Source organism: Balearica regulorum, chromosome 8 (genome assembly GCF_011004875.1).
Source record: "Balearica regulorum gibbericeps isolate bBalReg1 chromosome 8, bBalReg1.pri, whole genome shotgun sequence".
Taxonomy (NCBI): Eukaryota; Metazoa; Chordata; class Aves; order Gruiformes; family Gruidae; genus Balearica; species Balearica regulorum.
This window is the reverse complement of record NC_046191.1, coordinates 4,825,071-4,845,962: the sequence shown is the minus strand read 5'-3', so window position 1 is coordinate 4,845,962 and position 20,892 is coordinate 4,825,071. Positions and strand designations below refer to the sequence as shown.

Genomic DNA, 20,892 nt, shown 5'->3' with positions numbered 1-20,892 from the left:
GTTGGGGTCTTGGTGTTGCAGTATAAACTATAAGGTCCACAGGGAAATCTAAATGGTGTATTTTTCTGTTTACCTTCAGGTGACAATGTCCAAATGCTTCAACACATCACTGAACGTCTGTTACAAAAACTCCTGTCACTAAGAATAAAAATGGATGGATGAATAATGATCAGGCTGGACCTTCTGCCTCTTGCCAGGAGTACTGAGCAGAGATTTAAGAACAGCTTGTAAATAATAAGCAGCCAATCTAGACCTATATAATCAGAACCAGAATCATCAACATTACAGATGCATCAACTTACCTCTGAAGACAAATAAGTTAGGTAGTTGCTGGTGTTTCTCAAAGGACTCCGGTCCGTTGACTGAAATCAGTAAAGGAATTACTTGTTTCACAATCTTTTTTCCCGACTATATTCACTGACAGCACTGAATAGGTTATTTTTTCCTTTTTAAAAGCTTGCATTCGGCTTTAATTGAAGAAATATGATAAAGTCTGCCCCTCTCCATATATAAAAAAAAGAATGTTTCAAAATACAATACACTGTAAAATATTTTGAATGTCCCCTTCAGGTAAAACCCTAGCATACATGAAACAGATTTTTGTTTTAATACGAGTAACAAAAAAACCTAATAGCAAGTACATCTTCACAGATAAAGGAACGGGATTTCCCTTTTTCATTTTCATTCACTGCTGCCTCTTTCTATGTCTTCCTGCAAGATCACCATTTCAATACCTTCATCAACTGCACAGCAAGGATAACTCAAACAGTTGCAAATGAAGATTAACATCCTAGCTATGCTGGCTAGTCCAACAAAAAAGGCAGAGCTTTACCTACATTGTGCATACTGGTCTTCATGGTATAAAATGGGTGGCTTCAGAGGGATTTGGGGGAGGGAGGGATGGTCAGCATTAGATGCCCGTTTCCTGAACAGAAGTCACCTTTTAGGATAAGGTACAGCTGTAAAAGCTGTGCAGTCAAGGAATCTTGCTGTATTTGTATACTACATAATATATTTCCACATCAGCAATCACTTCTGTCCAAATGGATATATCCAAATCAAATGTCATCGCAGTAAAACTGCCCTCCAATGAGGCACCCTGATCATTAAAAAACAATAGCCATCCCTGCAAAGCATTCTAGTGTTACAAACTGTGGTTCTTACACAGTGGAGTTTTTTTCAGAAGACAGACTTCCTTGAAAATTATTTAACTCCTTTTTTAAACTGAACTTTGTGCAACCTTTTCAGGTTGCTTTGAAGAGAAATGTTGAATCAATCCATATTCTAAAATGCCTTAGAAAGAAGAAAAATCCCAGCAGTAAATCCACCTAATTAAGTGGGGGTGTATCTAGCCCATAGGCTATTACCACATCTCAGCTTAATATTTTTAAACATACTATATGTGAAACAGGCAGTAAGCTCTTCTCATTATTTCTCAAATGAAGCTGCACAGATCTACCCAAATTACAGCAAGACAAACCAGACAAGTGATGAAAATTGTACTTTTTTTTCCTCTGCTTTAGGGACGCTTCTGGCTCATCTGTCCTCTGATCAAGGTGAGCCTGATAAAGCTGAAAATTACACTCTGTGACTGGATTGTACGAGATTATCTTTCCCCTGAGAAATGATTTATTTTAGTAACTTTTGATGAATAAGAAACTTTCTGCTCCAACACGCTGCTCTTCTTGTGTGGGCATGGTTCCTTATTGCTTTGAGTGAGAGATCACATAAAAGAATCATAGAATATGAGTGGCTGCATCTTCTTTATGGTTCAAAGACAAATTTGTGTTAGACCTTCAGGGATAACAAGTGTCATAAAAAGTGACAATCATTATCATTAGTTTGTAGGTTTAACTGCAAAAGTTACTGGCGTATCTTCCACTTTTTGAGTGTGAGGAAAATTCAGGTTTGGTTTTGAGAGAGCTCGCTTTGTAGAATTTGGGGTTTCTTCATCTTTAGATGATTCCAGGAGATGTTGCATGTTAAGTCTGAAAATGAGGCGAGGATCTGGTCCAGAAAGAGATGGGCAATTGCAGCGCTCTCGTATTTTAAGAGCCTGTGAATACATAGGAAAACAAATCAAGCTCATTTAAATAAGAAAAACAACAGAGGTTTCAGTCAGCGATTTGGCTTTCCATTAAGGTCTGCATTTGCACACAAATCTTAGTGAGTATGATACTGAGTCTGAGTTGGTACCGAACAACTTCTCAACAGAAACCAAATTTCTGAGAAGAATTCCTGAGAAGAAACGTAGTCATGTGATAAAACAATGGAAAAAATGAAGATTGAAAATAATTTTCTCACAGACATTCTCTCAAAGAATGGATGATCTAAAAGGTACGGCATAAATAAATAGGAAGTTCTCCAACTATTTTATGTGAGAACTGTTCATATCAGTACCTTTTACCTTTTAATTCACATTCACATGTAAATTAAAATGACTGCATCAAGAAAAAAAGGGCTGTGAATAATAATTTACTTCACCAGATATGTTCTATTATTGAAGTAGCTATATATAGATGTCTGACTCAAAAAAGGAGGGGAAAATCTCCAACAACATAACGGACATTTAACCATTCAGCACAGAGATCCAGGTGGTTGATCAGTTATAGTTAAGGTCCATTTACACAAGTGATCTCATCTCCAAGAAGCATCTGAATACACAGCTTGCAAGTGTTCTGAGAAAAGAGTGTCTCTAGAAGGTAAAAATTTATCTGAATAAAAAGACTACCACTAAGAGACCAAACTTTAAATTACTCCTGCTCACTGAGTAAATGGCATTGCTTCCATTCTACAGATTAGAAAACAGAGGCACAAAGGAGCCAAAGAACTTCCACGAGAATCAAAACCCATTTGCGCAGGCACACTCCTCTCCCAGATCATTCTGCCTTCTCAGATCCATCTGAGAAAGGTATGACAATGGATGAATCTCATGTCTCAAAGGCACTGTGCATACATTGATATAAAACAGTATAAAGTCAGCTGTTTCACAGGATGCTCAAGTTGGTGTTCATTGTAATGAAGCTGAATATACTTTAATTAGTTCATAAAAACAGGCAGCTCATTTTAGAGCTAACAATGGATACCACACAACAAAGTACAATGCAGTACTTTGCAAGCAGTTGTATACAGATCTACTAGTATCCACGGATTCTCCTACAAGAACCATTTAAACTAATCAAGAAAAGCAAGTTCCTATGCATCATAAAGCAAAATATTATATGTAGAATTTTAGAGGGTTCTACACCTCTGCTGAGAACTAATTTTTCAAGATTTGCAAGATGCAACACCAAGAAAACACCAAGTCAAAAACTTCCCTGATATTCAGCACTAATCAATGGTCACTTCTATGCAGTATTATCTGTATCTTAGTCTCAATTAAGAGCACAAAACTATGGGCAGATTAACATCCAGCTTTATCTTCTCATGGGAGAACAAGTTCAAATGTATATTTTATGCCACTTCTCTTTATAATTGTGAATTTCTGAAAAGTAATGGCCAGACCTGTCCTGAGTTGTAGCCAGGTGCCTCCTGACCATTACTAGGGACTGTTAGCAGAAAGCATGGATTGATTCATTTGTTCTAGACGGATTAAAGAGGAAGAAGAAAGTAACACAGTTTTCATAGCAGTCCTACCAGTGCACTTAAAAAACACAGCAGAAATTTTAATCTGCTTTATATACACTATATTTGGCTGAAATATCAAATCAGATATTCCAGTACACTTATGCATAAGTATTTGCCCATCATTTTGAAACAATTTCGTGTTCTTCCACAGGAGACACTGGGAACATCTTACTACAGCAGATTTCAAAAAAGAAGAGCAGAGTTTCTTGACTCATTTCTTTATATTAGGAGCTACCAAAACATATTTCTCCCTAACTTCACTACAGTGAACTGATGAAGTGTATGCTGTAAATGGCTAGAAACAAACAGAATTTAAATTTAACAACTGGTTTTGGAAAAAAGACACATTCCAGGAATGCTGCAAGAGTTTTCCCAGCTGTTTCTTGCTGAAATGTAACATTCAAATTTCTGGATACACATGTCTGGATTAGGCATGCAAATATTCCTCGTCTAACTTCTAAAAAATACGAATAGAGCTTTCAGTATTTGTTTTTCTACGGCATGATCGTCCATGTAGTCACCAAATGTAACTGTACTGCTGAACACTCTTTTGCTTCAGTGATCAATTAATTTCTAAACTGACATTTATGACAAACCAAGAGTTTTCTCTTGTTCCCTTCCAGAACATAAGCTGCTGCAAGACTGCATTTATGTCAAGCAGCATTATTCAAGGCAAACAGAAATATAAAGATTTAGGCTGTATCCTAGAAAGGGCAACGTAATCCTCTTTTAAACTAATTTTGCTATTTTAAATCTCTGTTTTTCTTGGCTATAGAGCACCTGGCCTATTTTCATGGTTTCGCTTATCTAAAATACTAAACTCACGACAGCAAAGGTAAAAAACAGTACTTCAGAGTTAACATTTTTACCCTCTGGATGTCTTTTGCTAGATGTAAAGCTGTCCCAGGAGGTAGAAGGCACCTATTCAACACCATCACTAACATGGCATTAAAGAGACTACAGTTATGACAATGGAAAGCTATGCTGACATGTCATCTCACTGAAGGACAGCTATGACTTCACACTCTCGTGAAAGCAGCATTTGTATGTACGTTTGTGACTGCCATGCCACACTCAACCCCAGTTAGAAAGTGTTCTTTCCCTGGCTCAGTTGACTGCTGCTATTTTGTTTTGTGCCAGTAGTTCTGTAACATCATTAAGATGCCAGTAATGGGCTGAAGAGCTTACAATATAATTTTTCCTGAAAGATAAAACAGCCCAACATGGTCAGCTGTACTGTACTTTCAAAATCACTAGCAACTTCAAACCCCGTAATTTAATATTGCTCAAGTAAATTGGTTTTTGACAGTTTGGGTAAGAGGACAAGTAAAAGCATTCTTAATGAAGTACATGCATATTGATATTATAATAAGAACATGTTTCATTGTTTATAGTGAAGAGTGTTCTCAATAAAGACAACGGACAGAACTGAGACAAGGTTAACTAGCTAGAGTGAGTACGTAGATTCACCTGGGAACTAAGAGTACTTTAATGTTGTTCTTTTCAGGTTAACCTCAAGAGAGAAGTACTGCTGTTCAGTATAAAGACCACCTGCATGCTTACTGGTTCAGGAGATCTCAGATAAAATATCAAAACTATTGCTTCTAAGTAACAAAGGTGAAGCTGTTTTTCTTATCAATACAATTGCAGGCACCTTCTGGGAGGGAGGAAGGTAGAAGAATTAGGGAGGTTCGCCTCATCCCATTGCTTTCCTACAAAGCCTACCAGCAGAGACAAACACAGAAACAACTAATTTTTAGCTCTCAGTAGTAATGCTTCACCACTGTCACAGGTACCAGGCTAACTGCCGCATCTCAACCCCTTACAGTCTTTTGGAGTGCATCCTACCTCTCAGGCTGTCAGGTCTCTCAGTGTAAAAGCCACATCACTCTCGTCTCCAAACCAGGCCAAGGGTTATAATACCTTGTGTATTAACTGTGATTACCTCAGCAGGGCTGACTTACGCTGTGACCTTGCAATTCTGACAAAAACTAAGAAATAGCACAAGCATGTAGGGGAAAAAATAAAAAAAGGAATTGTAAAAAAATAAGAAATGCTGAGTTGCAAAATTATTACAATTAGCAGACATAGGGAAGACAACAGGTTCTACAAATGAAGTAGTAGTAAAAAGATGATTAAAAGAATGCATAGATTTGTTATTTGACGGAGAAGAAAAGCAACTTTATATATAATGCTAATACTTCAAATCTTTCACTGCTTCTGTTGGCACAGAAAAGAAAAATTGTGACAAAATATTTAACAACTTTATAGGGAGGATAGAAACATAGATCTGCATTTTTTATTCTTATTTTTCTTTAAGTTTTCACATTGATAGGGCTTAATTAGTAGATTCTAGTACAAGAACTATCTGAAGTAACCTTTACAACATAAGCAAAGGGGAAATACACTGACCCATTTTTGAAAAGGAAGCAAAATAAATGTATCTTCAATATTCAAAAGGCAACAGACTGAGGAATAAGCAGTAATTACCCAAACTTTAATAAAAATAATAAACAGCAAATGCCAATTTGACAAGAACAGGTCCTGCCACAGTAAATGAATTAACTTTTTTTTTGACAAGTTAATTGACCTAGCAAACAAAAGAGAAGCAGTAGAGGTGACATATCTCAACTTAGCATTACTCTCTAAATGATCTCAACATGGCATTTCCACAAGAAGGAGTGGGAAACAGGAGTTACAGTGAATCAAAAATGGAATATGAGCCAACAACATGATGCCAAAAAAGCAAATGTCATGTCAAGATGATTTTTTGTATCAGGCAAGGCTCAGTAGATAACCTTCTGCTTTATTCAGTATAGCTGAGGCTTCAGCTGATGTATAGTGCTCTATTTGAACAGCATACTACAAAAAAGATAGACAAACTGCAGCAAGTCAGAGAACATTAAAATAAAAGGTTCAGAGATGAACTAGAAGATCCTATAGCCTCCCTCTGGCACTACACTTCCATAATTTTTCTCTCCAGAACAATGGTAAGAGCATCTTTCCTGATATTACAAAATTATTTCAGGATTTCTTTTTCTGAAAATAAAATGCACAGGCCTTCATCGAGCATCTCACCACCTTCCATGGAGGAATTCTAGGAGATTTCAGTTTCCTATTTAACAGTGTATTCTGTTTGCCTAGTTTACAACCAAATGTGAGCGGGAAATTCTTTAAAAACATGGTAAATCTTTTTAATTTCTTTTATTTCCGTTCCAGGACAGCAACATTTTGTAACTGCTTATACCTCTCTTATTTACTAATTCCTCAGCTTGGCTGTAGCTTCCAACTTGTTCAGAAAACCAGATGCAAGATCTTTAAACCTCATTTTATTTGCTCCCTGTCTTTTAATTACGTGAAAAGAGAATCCCTGTGATATTCCTGCTTGAATTTACATTTCCTGAGACTGTTAAGTCACCTCATTGAGACGTGCCATTTCATTACCTGAAGAAAAATTCTCACTTTATATGATCGCATGTTATTGTGAACTTGCTTAGAAGTCTGTAGAGAAACATCTGTGTGACCTGAGAAGTCCAAAAACTTGTCCCTGCTTCCCTCAGCTACAGTAGCTGGTCTAATAATGGATATTGTATTGTTCTCAAAATCATTTCAGCTTCAAAACCATCAGCATATGAAACATAACAATGCTCACAATGGATCTGAAGCTGAGTCTTAAGAAGTACAGTTTCTTCACAGAGAGATACTAGAGAGATAAAAAGGCCCTTTTTGAAATCTGGTTTCTCCCCCTGGGCTCTGAATATCTAATGCCCATTAATATATGGTTAACATACTGTTCTAAAAGGCTTTAAGTATGTGAACAATTAAATAAAAATGCGCTGATATTGAACTACAGCAAAGCCCTAGGATTCCCATTAAATGCCTGAGATCCAGCTTCAAGGCTGCAGCTCTCAGATGAAGGGGAGTCAATGCTTCAGACAAGAAGCCTCCAACAACACCTCTACATACTTTCTTCCATTTTTATTCCACTTTTGTAGTATCAATCTCACTTATCTAGTGAACTTCTGTTAAAAACAGGAAGCCTTCAGCCCCTGCTTTTTCATCCTACTCCAAAGAATGTTTAAGGTAAAAGGCAAATGAAAACATCTCCTCCTCAATTATCTTTTGGAAGAAAATTTCCTAGCCTCCACTGCTCTTGGAAGTGAGAGCAGCTGTAAAAAGACAACGGTTGCTTCACCTGCTAAACTACAAGAGATAAGACAGAAATAACATGACTGCCAGCTCTGCGCAGTTGCTTAGTTAACTTATTTGCTCAGTCCTGGGGTAGAACATAAGTCATTTATTTCATTACTACTTTATAAGCCAGTCAATAACTGTATTAAAATAAAGGATCCTGAACCCTTTATGGTCCATCTAACTAAAATTGAGGCTCCAAAACAAGTATCATTTTCCATTCAGCTGCTCTAATGTGTTAGAAAATCCATCAATATAGTCTCACAACCTGTTTTTGCAGAGTACAGAATTTGTGTATATTAATTTAACATATTCAGTCTAGCCAGTTTCCAGTCTCCTACTCTTAATGTTGATTTTGGTTTAGGCCATTATTTAGAATATGTACTGCATTCATTCTCATGAAAGGATTAATGAAAATCTTTTTTCTCCTTTGAAATCAGCAAACACCTCAACATTTTAGTGCTCCCTCTGACAGTAAATCTTCAACTGTCTTACAGTTTGGAACTGAGAAAGACTTAAAGTGACTAAGAGTTTAAAAAAAAAAAAAAAAGGAGGAAGAAGAAATTACTTGGTTATAAGAATGGGAATTCCCAAACACAGTTTAGCTTGCTGAAAAAAATAGTGCTGTTGTGAAGTGCTTTAACACTGTATTTTAAAAAGAAAAACTGAGGCAAAACCAATCCATGTTATTTTTCTGTGGTTAAAACCCCTTCTATTTAAAGAAATAGTAAACAACTAAGATTACTGAACTTGGAACAGTTCTCTGTCCTTAAGCTACCAGCGAGTAACACATCAAATTAAGAGAATCCCCAAATAGCTATCCACTTGGGACTCCTCTGAGTGGAAATCTGAAAGAAAGAACAGAGAAAAGACTGCAGATTGATGGGCAATTGAGTGAATTAGCTCCAGTTCCTTGAAGTGGGGTAAAATTTGCTCCCTAATGTGACGGAACAGAGATGTGAAGAAAAAAGCTGGCTGTAAAATCTACAGAGACCTATCATAACTAGGACTATTAAGAAATCTTCTACTGAGGATCTGACATTCTTCTGAAGCATAGTTACTCGAGGTGTATTCAATCCCACATCAGTGAGAGAGACAGAATAGGATGGAGCGTTCTCTGTTTGACAGCCTATGGCTAGCTACCAAAGCAAGAGAAGTCAAGACAGTTTAGGGATTTGACTTAAAAATTGGCTTCCAAAATGGCAAAAAACAGAAAAGAAGGGATGAGACCTGTGACACCATCACATCTATACCAGGAATGCCATTCAAAAGCAAAAATACTACACTTTGATGAGAAATCAGAAAAAAAAAACCCCACCCTAGAATACAATTACATTTTACATGTGCTATCTTAATTTTTCCTCATTTAATAGAACCTTTAAGGTTCAGAGCTTTGTAACAGAAAATTTCTGTAAGGATAAAGAGAAAGATAAGCATAACGCTAAAAGACTAGATTGTGAATCAATACCAAAGTAGCTCGTGAATCAATACCAAACTAATTCTGGCAACCTTCCTAAGACAAAAAGACACATTTCCTTCAACTCTGCTCACCTCTGGGATAAGGCGATCTAAGTGCTCAGCTCTGTTTTCATGAGAAGGGTGAGTGGAGAGCCACTCTGGTAACTTGGGCTGCCCTTGAATGGTTTCTGCTAACTCCATTTGTTGCCAAAATACACTGCTTGCTCGGACATCCACACAAGCCTGAAAACAGAAAGGAAATGTATACACCACTATATTTTTAAAGTAATACAATACACAATCTAATGGATATTGAATTACAAAACACAAATTTTAAATCTCTAAAGCCTGTTTAGATGATCCCCCCCTCATACCTGACAGGAAAAGGCTATTCTAAAATATCTAAATGCAGTAAAAAACTCATCCAGGTAAGACACTGGATTTGTTCCTTTTAACATCTATGTAATTCCACTTACACTTGAATTAGACAATTTAGGAGAAAAAGACAGTCACAATTTCCAGCATGTACGTCTTCTTTAAAAAAACCCTCAGCTGCTTATTCTAAGTTACATTTTCTAGACACAGTACAACAGAAGAACAAATTAATGATCTCCACATGTTTAGGCACATTTACAGGAAGAAGTTGAGAGTCAAAAATATAAAGTGATAATAATTCATACTTAAATATCTCTAAAAATGAATTGCAAAGGCTTTTCTGTAAGTGATTACACTGCCTTTTTCAAGGGTGATATGTATAATCCACAACACATTAAAAAAGCAATTCTACAGAATTCCTATTTCTCTCCATAGAAGTATATATTTAACCATAGAAAGTCATGGAACACTAAATTTAAGAATTATATTTGTGTATCACCAACAGACTCCTTTATATTTGCATTTAACTGAAGGGGAAAAAAAAGAACAAGATTTCTTACATTAATTTTCATTTGTTTAACAGAAAAAGAGATGAGTACTTCGAAGGTAGGAAAACTATTTTCCCTTTCCCCCCCCACCCTGAAATACAGAAGTTGTGCTTTATCCTTTGAATTTATTTCTTAAAATTATTATTAAAAAAAATCAGCTGCACAAGCAGAGAAATGCTGACATACCACTTTGCTTGTTTCTTTCTGGTATGGCCCCACATCTTCGGTATTACAAAGCGATAAGCACCCACATAGCAATTACCTTTTGGGTTTTTTTTTAACCATGGATTGTATTATTCCCTTAGACGACTTTAAAGTACAAATATGGTTTCAATTCCAGAATCAAAGTTAATTTTAAAAACTCTTCCTTGAAGAAACATTAATAATTATTAAGAAAAGGAAATTTTCCTTATGAAATATTAACACTAGATGGTGCTGCTCTCACACTTATCTAACACTTACCTAGCTCTATTGCACTTAGCTAGAAATGAAAAGGTTGTTTTAGTTTCTTTTAGAAGTAAAATCCACAGGGACAAAAAAAGTGACTGAAAAAACAAATTATTAAAAAAAATGCTGAGTAGTTTCTGACCAAATCTTTGTCTACTTTAGCAAAGCCGCATGGATTTTATGGCTGTATTTAGACTAAATCTTTAAATACTAGAACAATACTGCTATACTTCATAATTATCAGCAATCACAGAAAATATAAGTGCAATATCAAAAAGTTCTTAAATTATACTGTATTGTTATAAGAAGAGATATTATAGATCAAAATATCTTAGATGCCCTACAATTTGAGAAGCATTCCTCAGAACTTCTCAAAATAGATGGAAACTAAGTGAAACAAAAATCTAAAGGGCAATTTATATCTTTACATAGAATTAAATATATCCCACTTACAGGAGTTCACTACTGGGCATTCTCCTCTTTATAAATACATAGCTTTTTCTTCTAATAGTAATAAACTACATAGAAAGTATACTGTGCAGTTAATAATGCATAACTTCATAAACTTCAATTTTACTACATCCAATTTAGCCAGAATGATTTTGTTATTTCCTACAAACTGGTTTATTTCCCATTACTCCTTTAATCTACATATCTTTAAAAATTTGGGAACCCTCCCACACACAGCTTACCTCCGCATGAAGTGTGAAACTCCCTTTGATTATAACAGAAACTGAAAACTATCTGGTAAATTGCTAATAAAACAAACCAATTTTAGTTACCTTTGCTGCAAACTGAAGTCCCACTTTATCAGCTTCAGCCTCCAATGTTCTGCTGTACGGTCTATCAAACATAAACTGCAAAGAAGCACATCAAATCTCTGTTTCTTGGTTTTGAATGTGTACAAAGCTAGAGCATTGTAGCTATTTTTCTAACCTTCTCATGAGAAAAAGTGTTTATCATGTTCACATTGCATGTGATCAGTATTAATTTTCATAATGGCATTAAAGATTACATTAAATGTAACTCATTGATCCTGTATTCACTGGAAATTAATTCAAATGATACATATTTTCACAGGCCCTCTCATCAGCCAGTCTCACAGCATTTTGCAGCAACCAGAGGGTCAATGCCAACTGTAAGCTAGAATTTTTTCACTTCACTTTTATTTTCATTAAGATTTTTTTATGTATGTAAAAATTGGCATTAGGATTTTTTTACTATATGTAAAAAATTCCAGTGGCTCCCTTAAACTTTTATAATGACTGTCTTTAAACCTGGTATGATCTATTTGGTATGGTAAACAGCCCACAGTATGGAATGTAGCCATAAACATTTTCATGCAGAAATCACGCTTTTGTCATGATTATCCCTCAACACAAGTTGTAAATTGCCCTTGGGAAATCAAACTAGAAGACATAAATCTGACCAACTCCTCTCCCTTTTTTCTAGGGTATGACATTGTATTAACACACATTAAGAGACAGTGGTAGTTTTTTCAAATGGTTATTTAGTCATATAACTCATGATCTTCTGGCATATATAATTCATGTAGATTTGGGCAGCCTTGCCCCAATATATCAAGTTACAGCAAATGCAAATCAGGACTTCTTAAACCAGCCTGCTCCTGCAGAGATAAAGGAACACATCACAACATTCTTGTCTAGGCATCAGTTAGGAAATATCAACTGAAGAACGGGGATGTGCAAGGTTAGCAAAGATAAAATGGTTTAACCAGCTCTTTATCTGGTTATAAAAATATGTCCTCCTCATAAGTTCCAGACGAAAGGGAAAAAAAAAAAAAAGACAAAACAGATAGAAATTAAGAGCACCAAAGAAGTGGTCCAATCCCTCCAGTACATAAAGCCATCTGTAAATTTTTGCTTCTTTCCAAAGTAGTACTGATAGTTTTTCTTTACTAGGTCATAAATAAAAGCCAACCAAAGCTGATCCTCTACAAGGTTTGTTAAGCCAAATACGCTGGTTTATAAGTAAGCATAGGTGAGGTCACTTTCTAAATTCTTCGTTTCCTTACAGACCTCAAACATTGCAATTATAAATATATTTTTTAAATCCCCTGATGACAAAGTCATTACTTGAAGTGGAGTATATATATCTCTATTGCCTTGAAAAGTCCTCTGGGTCTACTGGAGTGCATATATTCACTGAACGGCAAAGATATCCCTGGCTAGTCTGTCATATATTCCTGAAGCACGATTTCCCAGTTAGCCAGATAAACTATTAGTTTAATTATTAAACATTTCTCAGACAGGGAAATGAAACTGGTAACAGGCAACAGGACTACCCAAAGCACTAACTGGAACAAAAGTTTACACAGGCAAGCAGTTTTCTATTCCTACAGCGGAAACAAATAGATATTGCACTCCTGGGTGACTAACAGAAACAAAAATTTCTATTCAGCATCTTTTGTATGTGGGATGAAAGCTTTGCCAGTATTAATCACTTATTTATTCTACATTACATAAGGATATGTTTAATGTAACTGAAGATGAGTTTGATCAGAGTTTCAAAAGAGGATATTACTGTACAGTATCTCTTACATGATAGATCTTTTCCATATCACACTAGGACTATGAGCTTAAACCCAGATTCCATTTGCAATCTAAAGCACAACTCCAATCCATGATGCCAAAATATCAGTTGCAGTTAGCCTAGAAGAGAGAAAAGATGCTGACAGGGAGTAAAATCTTGCTGTCTAAATTATGAGCAGTCTCAGGATTGAGTCACACTTTCTTTTTCCAAATTCAGCTCTTCAAAATGCTGGCTAGCATTCATCAATGAATTGGTTTCTTAGCTCCTTGTACAAATATCCAAGCTCTTTAGAGATAATTTATGTTCAGAATCCACACATCTATCCATTAGCATAAGAACTACCAAAATAGATTGGTTATGTTTTATGTTTTTGAGGAATGGGGAGGAAATCTCAGGAAAAGCATCAAAAGAAGTCAAAGAAACCAAAGAGCTCTTTCACTTAATTCAGATTCAAGTTTTATCATGTAAGCAAAATTTCTTTAAAAACAAAATTCCACTTTTTTTAAGAAGAAATGGATCAGTAACAGTCCAGAGGCAAAGAGTAAGTTAGACTGCTGAAGAAAAATGACACCACAAAGCCTCTGAATTTTACTTTATTGGAATATATGGTGTCTGAAAAGATTATTTCAGTAAGTTTTATTATAGCATGGTTTATACTTTAAAAGAGTGTTTAGATTCTCAATTTTTTTTATCTTGGAAACCCTTCTTATCACTATCAATGTATTTAAAGAATTCCCTGTATTTTATTTGGTTTAGAAACAATTTAACAACTACTCAAAATAAAACCACAGCATTTCAACATATACAACTTTAAAGGGTGAGCTACATTTCAAAATGACAATCATCTAACTTAACTGTCAAGCAAGTATTCAGAACCTGCTCAGCTAATCCAGTCATTTAGGGAAATCTAAAGTTCTTGAAGAAGACAAATGAAAATATATATCAACTAAAGCAGATACAAATTTATAACATATTTCATTCAAAAACATACTCAAATACTAACTTTTGCTTATAATATTTCTCCTCCTGCCTTTTTCCCCAAACATACTATTTAGTGGTACTATCTCCCCAAGATTAAAAATGTTTTTCCATGGAACTCAGGAAAGATAATACAAAATGTCAGTCTTACCTCCTGCAACTTGCTCTGAATCCACTGGCCAATAACTGCCAAACTATCCCGGGGACAGATGGCCCAAATCATAGCGAGAAAGATGAGTGATAGAAAATCCAAGAAGTGAACCAGGCTGGCTTTCTCTGCCTGCAAACAGAAATTGTCCCATTTTCATTCCTTACTGTCTGACATTTCTTTAGAACATAATAGAATTTGGAAACACTGTAAAAAACATTACTTTTTCTTCCATGCAGCCACAGGAACAAAGCAAGCACAAGTTTGCCTGCTGGCAAAAGAAAAATCCAGTTGAATACAAGGTACTTTCAGTCTAGAATCCACACCAACTGCATAAATACAGCTGGAAATACATTTTGGCTATCTCCCAATTTGAGAGATTCAAAGCTTGAGATAAGATGACGGCAGCACGCAACTGAGTTCTTTAGTAAAGAGGCCATGAAACACCTCAGTTGGAATAAAAAAAATCTATAAAAAACCCCTAAAAGTTTAATTAATTTGAGAAGAGATAGACATTTAGACAGGAACACTAATAGGATAAGGAGACACTAGGCATAAAATACTTATTTTTTTATTTTCTGTTGCATTCCTTTAATTTCAGAAACTAAGAAAACCTGAAGAAAGAAATTGAAATTCTTCTGGTTTTCAGAGCTCTATTTGACATGCAACAAATTGATCTGAGCACTTACAAGCCAGATCATGCAATACTTTTCTCTATGCCAGTTGGGTGACACAGGTTCCATACAAACAATGCAAGTTCTTTTTTATAGTAGTAATATTTTTTTTAGAAGTTTAACAAGTTAGTTGGCTCAAATGAGCCCAAGAAACTATGATGTGAACTGTTGCTCATCCAAAAATCATACAATATGCAGTAAATCTATCTTCCTGTATTTCCACCGCCTTTAAAGTGTATTTACCCATTTCCAGATTAGTTTTGCAATTTTAGCAAGATCTTTATCTTTGCAAGCTTCTCGTTATGCCTTCTCAAACTGATGGCTAGGTAATGAATACCATTTTTTAAAATGACATGCACAGAAAGAAATCAATTTGGAGGCAAAGAAGCACTTTCCAGCAAATCACCTCAATCTAGAACAATATGAGCTGTATTTCTATAGCATCCTCTTTTTTCATAGTTGGACCTACAAAGCACAAGAAAATTATTACATCCATCCTGCTCAAATGGCAAAGAACTACTAATTTCAGCACATCCATATTAGGATATGGAAAAATTAAGTCTGTGAAAGCAATCATCTGTAAATGCAGAATCCAGCTCCAGGCATTCTAGAACTTGGCATTCTAAACCCATGTGCTACTACAATAAAAATATCATGTATTTTAGAATAATTTATTAAAGTAGATCCACTTCTGTAGATATTAATGAGTCTAGGAGTAACAAACCAAGTTGCTGAGTGCCTCTAGTTCCTCACGTCTATGCTACAGGAGCAGAGGCGTCTGCAGCCCAAGTTCTAAATGACTGTTAATAGTGAGCCATAATCCATCCGTACAGTTATGAAAAAGCACTGGCAGACTTTGTGCTAACACTGACTACTACAGGACTTCTGACAGTTAAGTACTACATGAGTAATGAGGATATACTGTATCAGAATACTCTCATTTCAAACTCAATTTTTCATTAGAGAGTCACACTGAAACTTTGGTTGGTAGTGATAGGAAAAAAATCTTAATTAAAGTAATGAGAATTCATTTAAGAGTTTTAGACAGCTTTCTTTAAATACTTACTGCATGTTCCAGCACAGCATGAGCTATTTCATGTCCCAAAATGAAAGACAGCTGATGAATATCAGAAACTGCATTTAGCAATCCAGTGAAAACAAACACTTGGCCATTCTGCAAAGAAAAAAGAGAGTAAAAATTAAGTAAAACACACATAAATAAAATGCTGTTTCAATATTACAAATAATTTTTGAATTGAGTTCAACTTACTGGAAGCACAAAAGCATTTACACCTGGTTCGTCTACCACATGGATAACCCACTCGAGAGCCGAGACCTGTGGGATGTCCTTATTGCTTGCCGATAAATGACCAACAACTCTCTCCACAACCTGATAACGTGCATCTGTCTCAGGTAACATTTTAGTTTTGAATTCTTCCATCCACTGAAAAAAAAAATTTCACTGATTGCCATGCAAAACAAACACACAGTAAATAACTAATTGCTATAATATATAACTAATTTAGCGGCTACACACACCCTACCTAATTTTAAGTTTTAATACATTTTTCTTTCATATAGCCAAAGCCAATATATTAGATTCAGGCTTTCAGACCTGACAGTTAAGGATTAATAAGGATTAATAAACTTAAAAGGAAGTAAACTGACCACAGATCAAAAATAAGATAGTATAAACGTGGTCCTACAGCCTCCTGTATCTGATATTTTCCTAATACACAGTGAAGCTTGGCATCACAACTTGGCAAACCTTTCTATACCTTCCTGAATTTCCATTTGAATTTATAATTTCTCTGTATCTGTGTATTTCTGTTGTAATTTGTAAGGTGGGCAAATTTATACAAAAGATGTAATTTGAATATATCCTTGTATTTCATTCGCTATGTTCTTATCTCCCATTCTCTGTCAGACGGAATACAGGGACATTTGTATATGGCCAGATTATCAGGTTTCACTGACTTTAGAACAGAAAATCACAGAACTCAAAGTTACAGCAATTAGTGCAATGGACAGTTTAAAAGAAAGCAATTAAAGGAAAATGAGTGATCCAATGAAAAAAAAAAAGAAGTAGAATTGAATGCAGGTGGGGAGTATTATCTTAGAAAGTGACAGCTTAGAAGAGAAGACCTTAAACAAGTACCAAAGAATACTCAAATCAGCACAGAAAATGAGACAGATCTGTGCTTGTACCTATTAGCTATGGTTTTACTGCTTCTACCAGACTCTTATATTTCTTGTTATATTACAATAACAGTTAGAAATGTTTGCTACATACATAGAATGTGCTCTTTAACCATCATGTGTCGCAGAATGGTTTGCTGATGGAAAGGGAACTCTTAAAAAGGATGGGGACACGAGGAAGGAGTGACTGATGGGGATGCTCTGCAGGGTTCTGAGCGTGAAATTCAAAACTTATTAGGACATCACTAGGTTTGTTTGCCCATCTCATTAACTGGGCTATTTCATCACTAAAAAAAGCATTAACAATTTCGGAGTATTTTGATATGTTTTTTAAATCTTACCATATCATATTCCATCTGTGACAGTTCCCTAAAATGCTCTTTTCCAAACACCAACAGTCGAGCGCGCCCAGTGATGGGTGTCTCCTCCAAGTGAGTAAAATAAAACATGACAAATAAAACTCCTAAGCTACTGACACCCAGGAGTATTTTCCATTTATTTTTCCTTGCACTTTCTTTAAAAAGTTCCCGTTTATTAGGAGGAAGTGCTTTCCACCAATTTCTTATGCTCCTGTAAGATATAAACAGTGTCAATTTAGGACATAGTTAAAAAGGAATTTGTTAGTGTCTGCCCTTGTTGTATTCTCTATCACAGTGTCGCCTCACATAAGAGTTTATGGAAGGTTATGCTCTGGCTTCTACTCCACTCCATTTCTTCCCTCCCACAGGAGAAGAAGGAATGCCCCTTAGTGTCTTCGTTCATCTCCCTCTACCACATGTAAATGAGAATGAGAAGAGCAAAAGATACATCTAAAACCTCTGATAATGAAAACAACTTATTGGTGAGCAAACTGTCAGTCTAGGCCCCAGTCCTATAAAATTTTGCACAGACATGAAAACAATACAAATACACCTACCATTCTCCAGAAACTCATGCACACATCTTTGCATAATGAGGTCTTACACCAAGAGAGGAAGTAAGAGAGTATTTTACCTGCCAAGAATGATAGCAAATAATTTCTGAGCTGGCTTAACAATAATCCAGAAAAGAGGAACTGGTGCAGCCTGAAATGATGGTGACGTGCGAAAAAACCTGATGATCTGAATGTTCCAAGCAGAAAAATGATGTGGGAGTTGCCCTACAAAGCTGTTCTGGAGGGATGCGATCTTCACCCCCAAAGGCTGAGAAGACTGGAAGCAAAACCTTCTTGAAGCGTGGGGTCCATTCTTGTATACTTCTGTATTTGGGGCATTCAAAAGACAACTCAGCCCTTTACTGATGAAATTTCTATAGGAGTCAGGGCTTCCAGCCAAAAAACAGTTTCTAGTATTTCCACTCAAATCCAGCCTTTGGCATTTATCTCGTGTACAACTGACTTGAGTTCGGCAATATCCCACGTAAGACCTATAGAGGTTACTACACTTCCCCTGCTTGGTCAAAGAAGCCAAATGAAAGAAAATACAGTTCCTGCCTGGCAACTTTAGACCACAGTTGATATTCATAACTTCTTTGGTTGGTTACCCTGAAACAAAGAAAAAAATAGCATAGAGGTATTAGGAAAACCACCCAAACTCAAAACTCTGAAACATTACTCCATTTCATCTGAACAGATACCGTGTATTTGCTTGCCAATAGTTGCATTGCATTAAAAAAAGTCACAGTTGCAACTACATCCTGTTGCAGTTTTAAGATACCAATCTGCTTTCAACTATGAATCACTGTCTTCTATCGCTGAAAACAAAACAAAGCGTGATGTTTTCTTTCGCGTTTATTACCACTAGCTCCCCTGTGGAAGACGTGTATATCATCACCTTTTCACACTGGGCTCCTTGCCACAGGTGCCACTCACACACTGAGGTAAATCACAGAATCACAGAATGGTTTGGGTTGGAAGGGACCTTAAAGAACATCTAGTTCCAACCCCCCTGCTTCAGGCAGGGACACCCTCCACTAGAGGATGAATAGGATCTAGTGAGCATTTTGCTAACACTTTGCTCTTGAACGCAGGGTGCATATCCGCTGCACCCGGCCTAGATACAAAACAACTCAACACAGCGAACTCAAGCGTCTTCCAGCCGGTAGCCTCTTGCTCCTAGGGCATGGAAACGCCTTCCCGCCGGGCAGGCCTCAGCACCCGGCCACCCCCGGCCGAGGGGCCCCCCGGCGGACGTTTTCGCCCGCTGGCTCGAACAGCGGCCTCCACTTCCTCCCCACCCCCCGCCGGCATCGCCGCTCCTCTGAGAGAGAGGAACCGCACCGTCAGCTCCACCCGCCTTTTCCTTGTCCTCCCTCTCTGGCAGCGGCCCGACGCTCAGAGCTGCCCTAGTGCTGACCTCGGCTGCCGGCCCTCAGCACCCGGCATCCCGCGCGCGAGCAACCCCCCCGACCTCCGTGCTGGCGACTATCGTGATATGGACAGACGGGGGGAGGGGGGAGAGGGAGACGTGTCACTCTGCGGCGCCCGCCCGAGGCGGGGGGAGGGCAGCTCTGGCCGCCGTTACTGCTGGATGTCCTTGGGATATACTCCGGGAAAGACCTCCTCCACCGGGCTCCCCTACTCACCACCCGGGAGGCGGAGGAGGAGGGGTCAGATCGAGCCGACGCGGAGACGCTGTTGATGCCGGGACGAGGCAGAAGGGCGGGAGGCGGGACGGGCCCAGGCCCGGCACCGCCTCGGCAGCCGCCTCAGCCCCTCGGTTCCGCGCCCCTTCCCTCAGGCGGCGGCCTTCGCGCCTCCCCCGCGCCACCACCGCCTTTCGCGCCCCTCGCCGCGGCCCTTGCGGAGGCTCCGCCCCCCGCCCCGAGCCCCGGCGCGCGAGGTGAGACGGGCGGCTGAAGCGCCCGGACCCGCCATTTTGTGGCAACCAGGCCGGCCTCGGCCGCGGAGGGAGGCGAGCTGGGGTGTCCCTTCAGGAGGCGCAGAGCCACGCTGGCCGTCCCTTCTCTGTGTGGCCTTTCCTCTGCTGTTGCTGCGAGGCCTTTGTGCTCCCCTGCCTCACCTGACAGATGGGGTTGGCCCTGACTCTTGTGTCGCAGTGCCTGGCTGTGAAGAAGTCCCGAGCCAGACCTTTGGGCACCTTCAGCTTTCAGAGCTCATGGGTTTTATGCCTTGGGCTTGCTTGCTGCTGTTTTTGGAGACCTGAGGTGTTGAAGTGCTTCCCACTACCAGAGAGGGCTGTCAGCTCTACAGCGACAGTGGTAGGTGAGGAGGTGATGTTTGGCTTTTCCCAAATCCAAGAAAAAGGCAAGCTGCTAACCTAAATGTACGTTCTGGCCTACTCGTCTAGCTGAGAGAAGTACATCTTAAATGATGTGATGTGAAAAACAGGTTATTTGTTGAATGAAAGGGTGAGCCTGGGGCATGTGTGGTAATGACAGGGCAGGCCATGCTTCATACAAGCCTTGGGGCTGTGCCTGTAGATAAAGGCGCTCTCATTGCAAAAGGTAGAGAAACATAGATCTTTGCCTTCAATGCCACGTACTCATTATATGAGCACAGTACGGTATTCAGTGTTTGCTGAGATATTCGTTAGTCCGTCCCTTTTTATTACTGAGGCCTTCTGCTGTGATAGTTCTTGAGCATTGATGTCCACTGCCAAAGAAAATAGTGACCCAATCTTGGAGTCCAGGCCAAGAAGAAACCTTATATAGTGTTAGGTAGAAAGTTTGTTTTCAGTAGATACAATTCCTTTTA

The 20,892-nt window shown here is 38.0% G+C and overlaps 1 protein-coding gene across 3 annotated transcripts; it reads right to left on the bottom strand.

Moving 5' to 3' along the window:
- Positions 1–1,746: 1,746 nt before the first annotated feature.
- OMA1 (OMA1 zinc metallopeptidase) lies at positions 1,747–19,911 on the bottom strand. Of its 3 annotated transcripts, none has more exons than XM_075759299.1 (9): positions 19,761–19,911; positions 18,192–18,720; positions 17,540–17,768; positions 16,270–16,443; positions 16,066–16,173; positions 14,329–14,457; positions 11,429–11,503; positions 9,370–9,519; positions 1,747–2,056 (listed from the first exon to the last, which is right to left on the bottom strand). In XM_075759299.1, the coding sequence occupies exons 2-9, from the start codon at positions 18,698–18,700 to the stop codon at positions 1,838–1,840; spliced, it is 1,593 nt and encodes a 530-aa protein (XP_075615414.1). In that variant the 5' UTR covers positions 18,701–18,720; positions 19,761–19,911; the 3' UTR covers positions 1,747–1,837. The 3 variants fall into 3 exon arrangements, with proteins under 3 accessions (XP_075615414.1, XP_075615415.1, XP_010296717.2); XM_075759300.1 differs by lacking the exon at positions 19,761–19,911 and adding an exon at positions 19,532–19,758; XM_010298415.2 differs by lacking the exon at positions 19,761–19,911 and having other exon boundaries at positions 18,192–18,845.
- Positions 19,912–20,892: the final 981 nt, after the last annotated feature.

Coding starts and splice junctions, on each gene's coding strand:
- OMA1 (XM_075759299.1), bottom strand. CDS start 18,700: ATGAATATCAACTGTGGTCTAAAGTTGCCAGGCAGGAACTGTATTTTC. Junction 16,174..16,269: donor TAAATGCTTTTGTGCTTCCA/GTAAGTTGAACT, acceptor TTTTCTTTGCAG/AATGGCCAAGTGTTTGTTTT. Junction 2,057..9,369: donor TAGATCGCCTTATCCCAGAG/GTGAGCAGAGTT, acceptor ATGTATTCACAG/GCTCTTAAAATACGAGAGCG.